Genomic DNA, 17,543 nt, shown 5'->3' on the forward strand with positions numbered 1-17,543 from the left:
CTTGTTTCTCACCTGGCTTATTCTCTGAACCTGAAGCTGTAGGCAGTTCCTCCAGGTCTTTGGATTCTCTCTGAATTACAGACATTGCAACCCAGCAGACTACATGATTCATGTCAGACTCTCTAAGAAGTGCACAGCTTCACAACCGCACTCCTTACTGGAAAACCTACTTTACAGTAAACTAACAGTTACAGCAAGGCAGCCAATTCCATGAAGAAGAGTAATTTTTGAGAACCCAACAGCAACTCCACAATCATGAAATTACCTACGTATTGTGACATGTTGCGCAAAGGAGAACCCCCCACCCCCCCACCAGCAGTGACGCGGCGGGTGAGTCAGCGCTCCCCTCCCCCTCCTCCGCACGGTAACGTAACGGTGATGCAACAGGATTGTTACGGTAGTAACAGCGGCTACTACCGCTAGCGTTACTAGCAACACGGCGCCAGGCAACAAGGGTGCCTATTACGTGGCCGTTTTCCGTATGGTCCGATCAAGGCTACATGGGGAGCAGCGAAGGCTATTCACAGTCAGTTGTATTCTGGCATCTGGAATGTACCAATTGTGATACTGCAGATAGCAGTAATCGTAAATCTGTAATTTGGGTAATTGTAAGAGCGAATGTGAAATAAAATTCGCTATATAAAATACGGTGTGAAGTTATTTGTCGCGATATACGTCCGATACGCGACAGTATTATAGAATCCTGTGACGACAGTGTTTGCATGAGCCCACCAATGGAGTATGATGAGCGAAACATATCCAGTCTTTGAGATTCATTTTTAATACCTTCTCATTCCTCCGAAAGTTACCCTTCCCTCAACTTTTCAGAACAAGATTTGGGAAACATTTTCCACCATTCCCATACATGTTACATGCCCCAACCATCCCATTCTCCTCTCATTATATAGTTTTCTCCAAATCCTTGCTATTTCCTGACTCTTATGCAACATATTCTCCTCACCACTCTCTTTTCAGACCCCCTCGAGTTATCTATGTTCTGGATATATCTTAGTGCATCTATGAATGCTGTGACATGAGAAGACCAGATTATTTGCAATTAGATACCCTGACATGCCAAAGCTTATCAATATAATCCCATTATCTTTAATACTGTCATGTAAACTCTCATTACCAATTATCAGTCTGAAAATGCTTCATCTATTTATTTCAGTGAAATCCCAAAACAAAAAGTTTGTGTGGTACTTGGACACCTTCCAGAATACACACACTAGAACCTTGTTAAGCCGTGCTCTTTATATACCATTTACGTCTTCAGATGGAGCATGGAAATTCAGATCATCATCACAGGGTGAAAATTCTAAGGTTTCTTTGAGGAGCAGTGGATTTCAAAACATTTAATGGAAAATTTTACACCAGATTACATACTTTGAATCACTGATATTTAACATTATACCTCAGACACCCTTAAATTGACAAATATTAAAAATGAGCTTCCACTATATGCAACATTCTAATACTAAAAAACTCTAGGCTCTTAATGGGTTATATAATACCCATATCTATGAAAAGTCTTCCCCTATGCATCGATTAGCATTCCAGTTATCTCTCACTACTGTTTTCAATTACCTGGCTTTCCCCAGTTCCAAATGTCATAACCATTTTCCATGACTTTGGTGCTTCCAAAAAATCCATCTAAATAAACTGCCTGAGTATCTTCCTGTATCATGACTGTTTTGTAATGAGTTGCTAATACAGCCTATGAGGAAATAATCACTTAAGAATTGAAATATCAACAAAATTAACTGGCCAAGCATCCACTCACCTAACTGACGGCATATGTCAGCCTTCAAGTGTGTTGGCAGGTCCTTCTCCTTCAGCAATTGCTCGTAGTTCTCTTTGGCAGTCTTATATTTTCCTTGAACTTCATACAGGTGAGCAATATGGAAACGTACTAGAACAAAATAAAAACATCATGTAGTACATACTGTACCTCAGACCTCACTGTAACATCAAAAACATACTTCTTTCACTAGGTCCATGATATGTATACAGTGGCCGTCTTGTAGTGCATTCAATTTCACTAGAATTAAAATGAGCTTCCACAATGTCGTACTGGTATACTGATGACTCTTTAAGTTTAAAAGTAAGTCTGTCTATAGTAGAGGCATGTGTGGACACTGATGAACAGAGAAGACAGACAAGGACAACTCACTAATAGAGTTGCAATGAAAGGTTTAATTCCATCAGAGCCCTAAGCCCTTAAACGCCCTCTGGCTAGAAATGGACGACCTGCTTAACATTAAACTGTGTTTGAATTTCTGAATATGAAATAGATGAATCTGAAGCTTCAAATGGTTGGAAGTGGTGTTTACCACTTCCATGGTCACTTTCATCATTGAGGTCAAGCCAGAAACTTAGGATATAAGATTTACGGCATGCTGTAGTTCAGTAAACTTTACTTGCTACTGGACATTTTTGAAAATTATACTCACTCATTCATGGGGCTGAGCCTTTCTTGAGAAGCTGCTAGTTGTGCAGCTACTCAAGAACTTCCCAGCATTTTATGGAACCTGAAGGTTCACTGCCGACTTCACAAGAGCCCTCCACTGGTCCCTATCCTGAGGCAGATCGATCCAGTCCATACCATCCCATCCTATTCTTTCTCTCTAAGATCCATCTTAATATTGTCCACCCACCTACGTCTGGTCCTCCCAGTAGCCTCTCTCCTTCTGGCTTTCCCAGTAGTATCATAGATGCACTCCTCACCCATTCGTGCTAAATGCCCTGCCCATCTCATCCTCCTTGACTTGAACAATCTAGTTATATTTGGCAAAGAGTACAAGTTATGAAGCAATTTTCTCCAGCCTCCTGTCATGTCATCTCTCTTCGGTCCAAATATTCTCCTCAGCACCCTGTTCTGAAATACTCTCAGTCTATGTTCCTCCCTTATTGCCAGAGACTAAGTTTCACACCCATATAGAACCATAGCAAAATTATAGCTCTGTATATTCTAATTCTTTTAAGGTTTTAGACAGCAGGCAAGAAGATGGAAAGTTCTGGACCAAATGGTAGCAAGCGTTATCCAAATTCAGTCTTCTCTTAACGCCTGAATCAAGTTTTGATTTGTTACTATCGTTTCCAAACATCTGAACTGTGCAAATTTTCAAAGGATCTGTCAGCTATCTTTATGTCATGATTCTTCCCTGCAATCTGGTGATGAGACAGCAATATATACTTAGTTTTCTCTGTGTTTACTTCTAGACCAACCTCTTTACTTGTGTCAATTAAAGTTTGTGTTTTTCTTTAAGGTATCTACATTATCACCCAGTAGATTCACATCATCGGCATAGACCAACAGCTGATGCGTCCCATTTAATTTCAGTCCCACCTGGTTTTCCTGGACCTTCCTAATGACATATTCTAAAGCAAAGTTGAAAAGCAGTGTCAATAAAGCATCTCCTTGTTTTAGACCATTCTGAATAGGAAAATTATAAGACAAATGTTCACCTATATGGACATTACCATACATTTCATTTAAAGCATTTTAATCAGCCTAACTAGGTTCATGGTTGCCCCAAACTCTATGAGAATATTGTACCATACGTCCCTCCTAACTGAATCGTAGGTTTCATTCAAGTCTATGAATAGCCGCTGTACTGTCTCACTCTATTCCATTTTTTTTCTCCATTTTCTGATGAATGCAGAAGATCTGATCACTAATTGATCTGTTATGTCAAAACCTACACTGACAACATATTAATAAAAGATAATCAGCGTCTCCAATACTTACTCTCTAGCTTGGAGAAGGTGCTTGGGCTGGCGTCAATAAGGGACAGTTGCAAGTGTTTCAATGCTGATTCAAAATCATTGTTCACTTTGAACATCAACCCAAGCCGCAAGTGAACTTCATTTGCGCGGGAAAACCCAGGATCAACGTACAACACTTGCTGAAAGGCTTTCACTGCCCTGAAATAAAAGAAGCTATTGTTAAACAAGCAATATATAGTGGGAACGAGCATTGAAATATTCCTCCTCAGCTTCACTCACTGACGCACCTCTCTCCTGCTATTAATATTGTCACATGGTGACTACAGATGAAGGCTTGGATTAGTAAACAGATGTTCTGAACACTTACAACTCAGAATTACAAATAACTATAACGCTGCACCATAACCCACGCACTCGCTAACTGCTGGTATATGGCCTCAAGATGGACCCAACAGAAAACACCGCTTCCAGCAGTTCTTCTGCTGTTGCATGATGTAGCTGCAAAACACAGTTCCCAGCGGTACTCCTATTGGTTACGTTGGGTGAAGTGACATAATCCATTGTTGTGTCACTGTTTATTCTGTCATAACCTTGCAATGGACCTCTCTTCTAATTAAACTATTCTGATATTCATGCCATGCCACAATATGCATTGCTTCCATTCTACCTGGTTTGAGTTTCTGCCAGAAATAGTGGCATATCACTGCCAGACCTCGGGATATTAAGAAGTCATTGGAGACCTTAAACATGAACTGGGATAGTTCAATTCCCAGCCTAAGTGCATATATGTCTCTGTGGCCAGGCCAACTCTGTCCCCCGCCCAACCAATGAGGGCAGATGGTTCCTTCCCATTAGAGACAGCAACCACGCTATACAGCTATCCACTCACATCCACCTAATGCCAAGGATTCGAACACATGGAGTTTTACCTCCAACACAAACTAGCGCCGAGGTCATGTGGATCTACAGATCCATTCCCTCATCTGTCTTCATGGCGTAGTGCTTAATTAGTTATGCTTAGGGATAACTTTTCTGTGGTCTAGTGGTTAGAGTTCCTGGCTACAGATCCAGAGGTCCGGGTTCGATTCCCGGCACTACCAGATTTTATGAGAAGTAGTGGGTCTGAAACGGGGTCCACTCAGCCTCGTGATGATAATTGAGGAGATACTTGAACGGAAAAGTAGCGGCTCCGGTCTAGAAAACCGAATTAACGGCCGTGGGGATTCGTTGGCTGACGACGCGACACCCTCTATCCATTAAAGTTGGCACTAACTTCGCCGACAAGCTGCGGTCGCTCGGTCTGTATAGTTCGCTTGCGGACTACAGACCATGGAGTTTGTTTTGTTTTTTTGTTTAGGGATAACTTTGCCTTTTACCAATATACCTTCCTGGTGTGGTGTTCAGACACGGGTTGCTATACATTTACATTGTTATACGCATAGCACTTTCCCGACAACCAATATGCTTCCTTGGGAAGGCGTCGAAACAAAGGGACACATTTATCTTAATCCTTTAAGAACTTCTCGTAAGAAGGCTGACAGTGTTCAAGTAGTCACCACTCTTATGTTCGCCCCTGATCAGTTCAGCGGACATAAGTCAAACACGAACCCCACCTAAGTTGTTATAAGAACTCTACCCATAATCACTGAGTAGACTTCTGTAGCTGTAACTCTCTAGGCCAGTAGTTGAGAGGTGCTCGGATCGAACCTCGGCCAGAATATCAGCTGAGTGGGATTTATCGTGGTTTTCCTTGGCCCGCCACTATGCAAATACCTGATTCCCAATTAGGCCTAGACTGCAGCCTTCAAAATCCTTCCATTTCATTATTCCTGATCATCCTACTTGCTGACACTATACTATACAGCCCTGAGATACTGAGTATGTCGTAAACCGCAAAAAAGAACACACCCTTGGTGCTAGCGGGGCACACGGTAGCGTAGTTGGTTGAGGCACTATGCTATGCCGGAAGATCGCGGGTTCAAATCCCGATGAGGTCACTGGATTTTTTCAATTGGCCTAATCCTTCCAGCCGCACTATGGCCTTGGGGTCGACTCAGCCTCTAACAAAAATGAGTACCAGGAATATTATTTGAATATTCTTGGGGGTAAAGGGCGGCCGACGCGTAGGGCTGACAGCCTTGCCGCCAGTTATGAGCCGATTGTCTAAAAAGTGTGGGAATCTCAACATCTGACAACCCTCTGGGCCTCCACGGCCTGTTACAGGGATACCATTACTTAACTTTTACTCACCCTTGGTGCTAGCTGAAATGACTAATCTAAACAGTTGCTAAATACAGCTACTCAGTACTGAAAAATTACAGCCTTAACCTCCACTGTCTTCACTAATTTCAGAATATTTCAAACACAGAAAGAATAAGTAATTCAGCAGTAGTTTTATCTTGTTAAGCCAGACATCTTCAAGTTAGAGTGATTAAGCGGAGCGATTCTACGGTTTTATCTCTCATTGTATCAGGCTATACTTTTGTTGCTTGGACATTCTATTTATAGCAACTACGTGTAGTACAATGCTCGAAAATTCAACTGAAAGCCTCAATATTATGTCCACAGAGTAACACCATTTAATTATAACATTACGTTTTAAACACCAACACAAAGGTGAGACCGCAATAAGACGTGCTTATATAGTTGGTAGTGACCTTTCAGCTTTACGCCAGTGAGTATCACAGGCAAATATACCCATGCCGTCTTTTATGAAACGGAAATCACGCAAATACAGTGTATCTACCAACACAACTTAGTATCGAATACAATATCATTATGGTACGGCTGAAAGGGCGTGGAATAAAGAGGCAGTGACATTTTCACTGTACTATTTCAGCACTCTCCGGAATATCGAATGTCATCTGGTGGGCTTTCGAACATGTATAAATTTAGTCTTTCGGTAAAAATATATTACCTCATCCTTTTCTACTTTCCTTAATACCTTTCGTACTTTTATCTCCTTCCCTTCGTTCTCGCGCATTCCTTTCTCATCCGTTTACCTTGCCCTTCTTACCGCCATTGCTCCCTTCCTTCTGTTCCTGAAGCCCTAAATAAAAGCTATTTAGGTAACATGCCGCATAATAACGAAGAATATGAAACGTGCTACGTACTATGTTATACCAATGTTTCCCCCGGGGATCGCGTTCTCTATGGCCGCAAGCACACAAAGACAGGCATAGCGGCATTTGTTAAGTGTAGAATTAATTATGTTCGGCAAGTGGGAGCACCAGTATCCTGGGCAGGAACCGGCTTATAAGGGAAGTGGAGATCGAATTCCACCCAAACAATATGAACAGGATGAACAAGTTGTGAAAGCCTCTTCCACTCCCCGAAGGAAAGAAGATGGTTCTCCCCTAGTGCAGTAGTTACTTCCTCCTAGGATATTTCTCGACCTGGGTCTCGAAAAGGGGTCGCACTTCCCGTTCGCAGGGCTTCTGAAAAGAGTTGTGCTTCCGCGTTCTTTCTGATGAAAACCAATGCTGTGGCCCTCAAAAGGGCCATTTCTTTTCGCGATTTCATTACCCGGGGTCTTAAAAACGGCAGTTTTCCTGTTCACCATTCCTGTTAGTCGGACTGGGTTCCATCCCCCCCCCCCCCAGGATTTCTGTGACCGCCCTCTTTGCATTCCTCACTACACACACTTCAAGATGAAGTTGGAGGCACCACATCCCTCCATATCGTCGGGATCTGCCTACAAGACAGCAATCTAAATTGTCCTACTACTTCATGGAAACTCTGGCCTGTAGAGTAAGGCAATGTTGACAGCGACTTATTGGTGACTGTCGCGCAATTCACTGTCCAGTTAGTATCTGTCTCGTTTGACTGTTGACGATCCTGCAACGTAATCTGTTCAACAGATAACTCATATGAGGGCCATATTTCTGTTTGTATCACCAACCACTGGCCTCGTTCGACCGTCCATTTTACATTATAACTGTTTGGTACTGTGAGGGAACAGTCCATTGCTAGACAACGGCTCACTAGAAGGCGCGTATCCGCGGCAATGAAGACGCTTGTAGAAATCATAGCGTTACCACGAGATCGACACACGTTTCGTAGCAACGGATTAAACAGATAATAACAGGATAACTGTTCGAGATGGTGGTCTCCATTCAGTTCGCCACCAGTTATAAAAGAGTGCATTCGTAACGAAGTTCATGAGAGTTCAGCAGCAAGTGAGTCTTCGTTCTTCATTAGTAAGTAGCCGATTCGTAATTCATAACCAAGTCAGTAACAGTGGAACAGAAGACACTCGTAGTCCAGTAAGGTACGGAGGGAGTCTTAGACAACCATTCATTGTGGGCTGTTATAACTGATTGTAATTGTAATGGAAGAGCCAACAAATTCAATCATGCAACCCAGAACCCATTATTATTAGTCACGGAACCCCGGACACGTGACAATACACTACTCGCATGGAGACAGTACTGCTATTTCACCAAGCCAAATTCAAACAGAGGATTCAGCCAAGTCTCCTGTGCACCAGATACTTAGCAGCCTCCGTAAAAGAGTATTAAATACATAAACAAATAATAAAACTGAGCTCCCCTGGACAAACACAATTCTCTAGTAAAAGGATCTGCGCAGAAAGTCGCATGCAAACGCCGCAGCGATGAACCGCGTCAACGTTGCTGGAATCGGCATCATTACAACTGGACCCCCCCCCCCAACTAAAAACGCACATACCAAGCACAAGCGTCTCCATACCGTTAGCATTGTGCCCGACTTTTATTTACTCCACAATCACAACTGAATCACAGAAAAGTACGTATCCCGTGCCAATGATTCCTGATCAAAGTTCCGCAGAAATCCAAAATAAAAATAATGAAATAGAATTTACAAAAGTCTCTTCCATCTTAGGATATGCGTGTCCGGTTTGTCTTTGTAACAAATTCACAACCAACGCAGATGATATCACCCACTTCTAAGTCTGCGCTTTTATTATAAAGAGATTTCAACTTATATTTACATTATACTCGGCAAATGAAACAACTACTTACTTACTTTAACAACTCAGTAAAAATCTGGAACAACCCTGAAGAAAGACAGCAAAACGGTCCCGGCAACACAATGTAAATGCACTGCGTCTTCGGCACAGCACGAGACCAGAATGACGTACGGATGACTGAGACAGGCTCCGGTATGAATGAATGAGTCATGATGTGAGTAACGCCGTAACGTGTCTTCATGAATGAGTTACAAGAAACTTCTCGTCATGCGGAAGTTGAAGACCGGCGATATCCCAGAAGCAGAGAGCGTGGCGGGATAACAAAAAATGAACGAAAAAGAGAATAAAACTACTTCCGGCCCACAACGGAAATTCCACCTACATATTTCTCAACATCTGAAAATGAAGATGTAGAAATTAAAAGCACAAGCCATAAGCCATGCTGCGCTTTAGGGTTCCGAAGAACTAAGACTGTGCGTTTTAAACACCATTCATACTAACATTTACAGTAAACTAAGTTAAGTAAGTAAGTAAGTAAAGGCAGGCCGCGCCACAGCTCAAGCGGTTAGTCGCTGGCTTCACACCGCGGCTGCCCGGGTTCGATCCCGGGTCTGGTCAAGTGGGCTTTGTGGTGGACAAAGTGGCGCTGGGGAAGGTTCTCTCCGAGTACTTCGGTTTCCCCTGCCAATCTTCATTCCACCAATTGCTCCACAATCACCCTCACCTATCATCTGGGGCTGGTACAATAGGCCAGAAGTGGCCGCAGTACAAGGGACTTAGTCCCACCCCACTAGCAATAAAAGAAAGTAAATAATGGTATCCCTGTAACAGGCCGTGGAGGTCCATAGGGTTGTGAGATGTTGAGGCTCCATTTTCTCTACAATCGGTTCACAGATGGCGGTGAGGTCGTCAGTCTTACGCGCCGGCCGCCCTTTAGCCCCAGAAATATTCCTGGTACTCATTTCTGTTAGAGGGTGAGTCGACCCCCAGGGCCATAGTGCGGCTGAAAGGATTAGGTAAATTGAAAAGATCCACCTCATAGGGATTCGATCCCGCGACCTTCAAACATATATCACATTACAAATCGCATCAAAAACAAAAAAAGGCCACCGTGGTTTTAGTCCGCAAGCGAACTATACCGACCGAGCGACCGCCGCTTGTCGGCGAAGTTAGTGCCGACCTTACACATCAACCTAATATTATCTATCAATTATCACACCAAAAAATTTGTATCGTTCAGATCTACCGACAGAAACACAATTCGCGACTGTATACTGTTCTCGCCTGAAACTGCACAGCCACAGCCGTGCCGGCGTTGCTGGGCACGTTCAGAGGTAACAACTTCATGAGGCGGTCTAATCCCACGTTTAAACAGAAATCGGTTACTTAATCTCTAATACTGATATCCGTGAGTAAAGAGGCGGACGTATACTACAGACAAGCAGCTCGCCAACAGGTGTTCGAAGAACTCCTTCCCTTTGGGGCTCAAAACGCATTACCTAGGAACTAAGGGCTTGAACACACACAGCGACATTAGTCGTACGGTTCATGTCGCATCAAGTAGTAGAATATAAAGTGTAGTCTTAGCTTTCATACGACATGCGACATCCACCGTACGACAGTGGGAAAGCAAAGAAATGTATTTGGTCGCACTAGTGTGAAAAGGAGGTCGTACGCAAAAAACATCGTACGACATTTTTCTCCGTACGACCGGTCGCTGCGTGTGTTCCAGCCCTAATATATGTAGTACACGATATCACGTAAGACAATAAATCGAAACTGTTCATGAAGTGCATGCTAACATATATATTTCGTATCTTTCCTCAGTCACTCCACTCAACATTAATACAGTACAGACTACCGCCCAATTCAGTTACCCTATTATCTCAGTGCACCCACCTCTGCATGTGAAAGACTGTTCCGAGAGGATGTGCAACAGGGCATATGAAATCTCTCCTACTCAATTTCAATTTCTCCTTTACGTGATACGCCTACAACCCGTTTTCACTAATACAATTCTGGCGATGAAGTATAACCATAAGTGCAAGAAATGTCACTGCGAAGTGGTCACGGACATATAGAGCTACCGTCTTATGGGCGGAAGAAACATTACAACAATGTGTTCAGTTAATAATGTAACCGCACGCCCCTCGCTGAAAATTATTTAATTGGGTCATGGCCAGTTTATGCCTACTTTCACATCCTGAGAGACGCTCCTCTGGCGAGATACCATCCCGGGACCGTCTAGTTGTATTTCAACATTGTCCCCCTTAGGCTTAGGGTGTCACTACTGTCATTAACGTCGCCAGTTTGCTCCTAGTGTCATAAATCCATGGGCTGACATTGTGTAGTAATAGTAGTAGGGGTCTTGGGTTCCCTGCTCATGTGCCTTGGAGACCTGAAAAGGTTCATGATGGACATCTCGAAAAAAACGAATGTAGGACAGATGCCGGGCTCGACCTTTGGCTTTCTCTTGTTTTTCTTGTTTTTGTTTTATGCCCACTAAGGGACTTGTAAAAAAAAGAGGCAGTCGGTTATAGGGAGCGGAGGTGGACAGTTGAAGAGGTAGACGCAGAATAGGGAAGTAAGTAAGAGGAGGGTAGCGAGCTGGGAGCGAATTGGTGTGAAAAGGTTAAGAGTGACGGAGCGGCTACCTTGAAGGACTTACGTAAACAGTGACAACTTTAATGTAAAATAGCAATATACGGTGTGTTCTGGGGACCCTGTACTTCATGAACCCCGAAGTGTGTTCCACTCCCATATCCGAAGCACCCGTATCCCTGGGACAAAGGTATCACCTCGAGCATTAGTCGTGGGTGCTGTACGTCGGCGGTCGGCTACAATAAGTTTCGTATATGAAAAGTTTTGTTACGACCAACTGAAGTACTCAGAGAGTCGCGAATAATCAGTGTCAATGAGCAGGCTTTACATCCTAAGTATCTGCAACTGAAACAGTTATGTTAAATAACCTAACGGCAGAGCCGAGTTCAATCTAAGATCTTTCCACTTACGGAGAGGTCTACAGAGTGACCTGTTTCCAAAGACTTTCCAGCCATAACTATGTGTAGCTTTCCTGTTTCCCCAAATTCGGGTTAGCAAATAAACAAAGCCATAGTTCCAAACCTCTAACATCTCCAACTACCCTAAGACAGTGTGCAATGTGGCAGGGTGGAACCTACAGGGGATGGACAAAAATATGAATATTGGAATATACGGAAAAGCGAAATGACTTCACTCGAGTTCCAGTGTCCCAAGGGAGCAGCAATGTGGCCAGAAGGAGAATTAGAAGACATAGTGTATGACGTTACATGTGCTATAGTTACAGTAATCTTCAGAGCGTAAGAACTAATTGTATGTAGTTTGTCCCACCTTCCCCTTATAATGTGAAGATCTCATAATCTGGTTACTTTAAACGACCGGCACTCGAGCGGATATTCGCCCCGGACTCGTTTAATGTCTAAATATGTGATCTGGGTATGTCCGACTTTTCAGTCGTGGTCGCCGGATCATGCCTCAAGGATATCAAAGAGTAATGGGGGTTGTTACAACGAAGACAACACCGATAAGAACAGTAACACAATACAACTACGTGTACATAAGACTCACCCCAGTCAGCGCCACAGCACTTTATACAGAACAGTAAACTAACGTTTATTTTTGTACAGGCACAGATAAGCAGGCAAGATTAATCAATATGGTTGCACCATGGTAATTAGAAGTACTCGCTGTCAGTGTTCCAGCTCATAAAATTTTAATACCACTCTTGTTACTCTGCATTCATAACAGGCTGCCACCGAGTTATCAGCTACCATCACTTTTTTTGCATTACCTCAATGCAGTCAGTTCCTTCATCCTGCCATATTATATGGCGCCGACGTGTATTCATAGGGTCCCATGGTCACCATAATGATAATCTTTATCTCAGGATGTTACGAAAGGTTTTAATAGCCTAACGTTCTGGTACCGTATAAATATGTGATGCTTTCGTTAGCGTAAGATGAAGTACTCTCAGCAACTGACAGATGGCGTTGACATAGTTGCATGTCGTTCCGTAACGCCCTTAACGTTACAGACGAGATATAGAGTACAATCGGAATACGTAACTAACTTTATTCTGATAGTGAATACCATATCAGTTTTCAATTATGTGAGATTCCGTTGTGTGTTTATGGATGATTTACAGATTTTCCGTTCAATTTTTAACGGACACCGTACAATTCCCTGTCAGTGTCAAATATATGGCTATTGGTGTCACTGTTTTGAGTTGTGGACAGAACGCAGTCGGACATACACGCAGTTCCCCAGGCTTTAGGAACAGGAATCACAAAAAGAATACGAACAGCTTACCTGTCATTCCCCTTCCTCTTTAACCAATTATCATAATCACCAAGGCAACCAGTTTTGTGGAGATAATAAGAATGACATGACCTTCCCCATGTTATTGCCTACAGGAACTCCACAAGCGACCCATACCAAACATGATGACTATTCTGGTCAATGACTTCCGGAATCAAACAATGAATAAATAAACTGGGACTGCATTCCAGCCGTGAAATCGTCACGTCAAACCGTCCTGGACTTGTCTGCTCTGCTAGTAGCCAAATTACGCTGATGGAAACACAGCTTTGTAAACTAAATTACTGACCGGGAGGGAGAGAGAAAATGCACAAGGTCCCACAGGGGTGCGAGACGTCGAGGCTCCCACATTCTCTACATAGACGGCTCAGTTTGCCAACCTCACGCGCCAGTGTCCAGGAAGATTCCTGGTACTCATTTCTGTTAGAGGCTGAGTCGACTACAGGGCCATAGTGCGCCTGGTAGAACTAGGTCAATTGAAAAATCCAGCGACTTCATCGGGATTCGATCCCGCGACCTTCCGGCATGTAGCATAGTGCCTCAACCAACTACGTTAACGCGTGGCCCTTACAAACGCATATGCTGTTCAGGTCTACTCAATGTTCACGTTAATAGACACAGCTCTGTTGCTGGGAGATCCAATCAATGATGAGATCAACAATTCCTTGTTACCCCCTTTGGTGCTACAGCCTCAATTTGGGCCTTGGCACACCTTCACGAAACTCTCCGTTTCACTTCGATTTACTAGTTCTTAGACATTTTGTAGGACTCCTTGGACGGGTTGTCGGCTCGTCGCAAGGCCTCTACCTGCATACATACACAGAAAAACGCGCGCGCACGCACACACAAACACTAAACATCCATGCCCTGAGTGGGATTCGAACCCACGACCCCAGCATCCGAGCGAGTGAAGACAGGTCATGTCTTAGACCGCTTCGCTACCGTGACCAGCTGTTAACTTATTACACAGCACAGAATCTTCGTTTAGAACCTAACAGTTACTCTGCTGGCCAAGAAACTTCCTGATGTTCATGCAACCCACAGGTTGGCTACCATGCTCTCAATGAGCCGCCAAAGGCACCCATCTTGGACCATTTGAATAGACTCCATGTGTCACAGGTACCATTATCCCCGTGCTTAATTAAGCACCACGCGAGATGAAGGTATGCATTGTGGTGCGTGGTTAGCTTCTCGCCTCGGCCACTTTATCCCGAGGAAACAGTCCTCGATGTGTCTCTTCGACAACAGAATGGGTAGCCCCATAACCAGTCTGGACAGTGGAGAAGAGGAAACGTCTTCTTATTACAGGGAATCGAACCTTGGTTCCTCGTTCGACCAGGCCGCAGCCTAATCGGTATACCGACTTGAGACCTCTTGGCTACTAGGGCCACATGGTCACGTGTTATTTATCTAACACACATGAATTATAATACTATCCTCGTGAGCTCCTCTCTTGCGGCTTTCCAACCAAAATGTATGCAATTCTCATTTCTCCATGGCATATCATATGCCTCGCCCTCCTTTATTTAATCTCTCTAAATCTTGTTAGGGCCGAAATAAATTCCACCCAACACCTTTTAATGTCGAATCTCATTACAATCCGTTTAAAGAGTGTGGACAAGGAACGCAACAGGGCAGACGAGGCCCTCGCACTAAGCGTTCATGTGACACTGGCTTTAAAGAAAGAAAGTTAAACCACAGCCGTGAAGACATCTGAAAAAAAAATTGGCACTGAAATGACAAAGAAACTACTGTGCATCTTCACCCCTACGGATGACGTTTCCATCCTGACTGCAGTGCGTTCAACCCGTGACACGTGGAACTGGGAATTATTCCTGGAAACTGCAGCATGAAACATGGCGTGTCTCATACTCTCCGGCAACTATTCGTGTGGGTCTTACACAGGAAAAAACTGACGTCATGTAACCAGCTACTGCACGGGATTTCGTTACTATCCTTTACGCTTTACAGCACAGGGGCAGCTTCCAAATTCGCAGTGACACAAAGTTTTGGTCACAGAAATACGAACTGGAAACACCAGGCCGGGTATTATACTTACTCATGGAGCTGAGCCCTTCTTGAGGAGACACCAATTCTGCAGCTAATCAAGAATTTCCCATCATGTTATGGAACTCGAAGGTTCAATACCGTGTTCACAGGAGCCTTCCATTGGTCTCTATTCTGAGCCAGATCAATCCCATCCCTACCATCCCACCCTCTCTAAGATCCATTTTAATATTACCCACCCACCTACGCCTTGGTCTTCCTAGTGGCCTCTTTATTTCTGGCTTTTCCATCAATATCCTATATGCATTCCTCGTCTCTCCCATTCGTGCCACATGTCCTGTCCACCACCTCATTCTGGCCGGGTACTATAGAGACAAGAATTGTATATGACGACTGCATCTCTATTTACCTGTCACGATCCAACAAGCCTCAAGGCCACGGAAAGAATTCTCTCTACTTATCAGGAAGTCAGATGTTTACAATTCGGCTTGCCAGTTTTACTACGTTGCAAGACGTTCGCCGCAGCTCTGTTGCGTTGGGAACTGTAACCTCTAATTCGTTTAACAAAAGTTCATAAAATCTGTTACGGATCGTGCCTTGCACTAAACTGTTGAACTCTCTGCTGCTACGGAAAGGTCATTATAATTCGTCGTCGGTTGTTGCAACTACCAAGAAGCGGCATGACTGGGAAAATCTGATATCAGAAGTCTGCATAAGTGGACTATTTATGGTGTAAGGAAGCTCTTCACCAAAATTTCTGAGAAATCCGAAAGTTTCAATGACACGCATGTCCTTAAAACACAGGTACGAAGTGTGAAAGCGTGTAACGTACATCGCACCATAGTACAAAAAGTCCGCAATGAAACTTCAACATCTTCACGGACCATAAGAAAGCATAAGAAAGAAAATAAGCTACAGGCACGAACTCTGAAGAGTCGTAATGTCTTCCTTGAAACGTCGTGTAGTTCGGAAAGAGCCCTTTAATTAATAACTGCGTACAGTAGTACATAAATGTTATAACAAAGGGGAATATCCTATATCAAAATGTTGAAAAATGTGGAGAAAACCGGGGTTTCTGGATCACATTAATCATTTTTCGATTAAGCAAAAATGGTTGGACACTGAGAAAATGTAATAATGGGAAGACACTTCCGACAGAACGAAAACTGTGGCAAAACTAGTGGGATTTCTTAAGAAAATACATCATAACATTAGTTAATCTGATAACACTACAGCCAGGCCGCGCCATAGCTCAAGCGGTTAGTGGCTGGCTTCCCACCGCAGCAGCCCGGTTTCGATCCCGGGTCTGGTCAAGTGGCGCTGGAGCGGGTTTTCTCCGAGTACTTCGGTTTCCCAAGGCAATCATCATTCCACCAAATTATCCATCATCATAATCATCTGGGGCAGGCTACAATAGGCCAATCAGTGGCCGCCGTGCCGAGTGGACCCGTTGGACTCCACCCCCACTAAGCGAATTAAAAAAAAAACACTACAGCCATTTTTTTTTATTTAGACGAAACGTGAGTAAAGGAGACGCTACAGTAGTTTATAAGTAACTCAGTTATCCAGAACAAAAGTCAGTAGCTGAGATAAATGATGCCAGCTATCATTCGGTTAGCTTGAGCAAATTCTCTTCCATGTGCCTTTAAAAAAGTGCGACAGAGCAGTACTACTTCAGCGTGTTCAATTCGTCGAAGGTCGCGCGAAATACGTGGACACGAGATTTACCACCATACAATTTCCTGTACAATCCCATAGAATTACTACTGAAACTTTTAATTTGACAAACTGCTTACGTGCAGTGGCATTTATAGAGTAACAGATGAATATTGGAAAATCTATGGGACATGCAGAAAGGTTACAAGGGGAGGATTTCGAAAACGAATGTGTCAAAGGCAGCGTTATTAAGCCGATATCAATAAGTAGAAGGGGCAGAGACAATAATATTGACAGCAATAGTAATAGTGATCGTGAAAAAGAACCTGCGTGAGTGTAAGGGTGTACGCATTCACATATGCTTTATTTCCTGCGTCTAAATAACCCACAACTACGAGTATATGAAACCAGTTAGCGGTCTCCGTAGTCTAGCAGTAACGTTCCTACCTCATGACTCAAGGTACGCGGGTTCAAACCCGGCGGAGGTCGTGGAATTTTTAAGGGCGGAAAAATTCAGGGAACAAGTCCTCCGGGAGGGACTTTAAGCCGTGGGTCCCGTGTCGTAGATTTACGGCACGTAAAAGATCCTCGTGTCTCTAGGAGACCTCTGAGCAAAATCAGGCAACAATTTCCCGCCCAAGTAGTTTCCAATGCCTCTGGTAGACGGAAATATCACGTACCGAGACGACCTCGTTGGCTGAACGGGGCTGATAGCACGCACCAGTACCGGTACGGTATGGCAACAGTAGAAATTAAAGGGGGACGCACAATGGACCAATAACTGGTCTAAGTGCATGGGGAAACCCACCCCCTCTAATAATAATAATAATTCAATTCAATTCAA

The 17,543-nt window shown here is 43.7% G+C and overlaps 1 protein-coding gene across 1 annotated transcript in view; it reads right to left on the reverse strand.

The window, feature by feature from the left end:
* The window catches only part of LOC111868775 (histone demethylase UTY), a gene marked incomplete at its 5' end in the record, with an annotated part of 179,904 nt that overhangs the window by 42,231 nt on the left and 120,130 nt on the right, over nt 1-17,543 (reverse strand). The window contains 2 exon segments of the mRNA XM_023859731.2: nt 1,784-1,912; nt 3,752-3,927. Of these exon segments, the coding sequence (XP_023715499.1) occupies nt 1,784-1,912; nt 3,752-3,927 (305 nt within the window).

This window comes from Cryptotermes secundus, unplaced genomic scaffold (assembly GCF_002891405.2).
Source record: "Cryptotermes secundus unplaced genomic scaffold, Csec_1.0 scaffold174, whole genome shotgun sequence".
Taxonomy (NCBI): Eukaryota; Metazoa; Arthropoda; class Insecta; order Blattodea; family Kalotermitidae; genus Cryptotermes; species Cryptotermes secundus.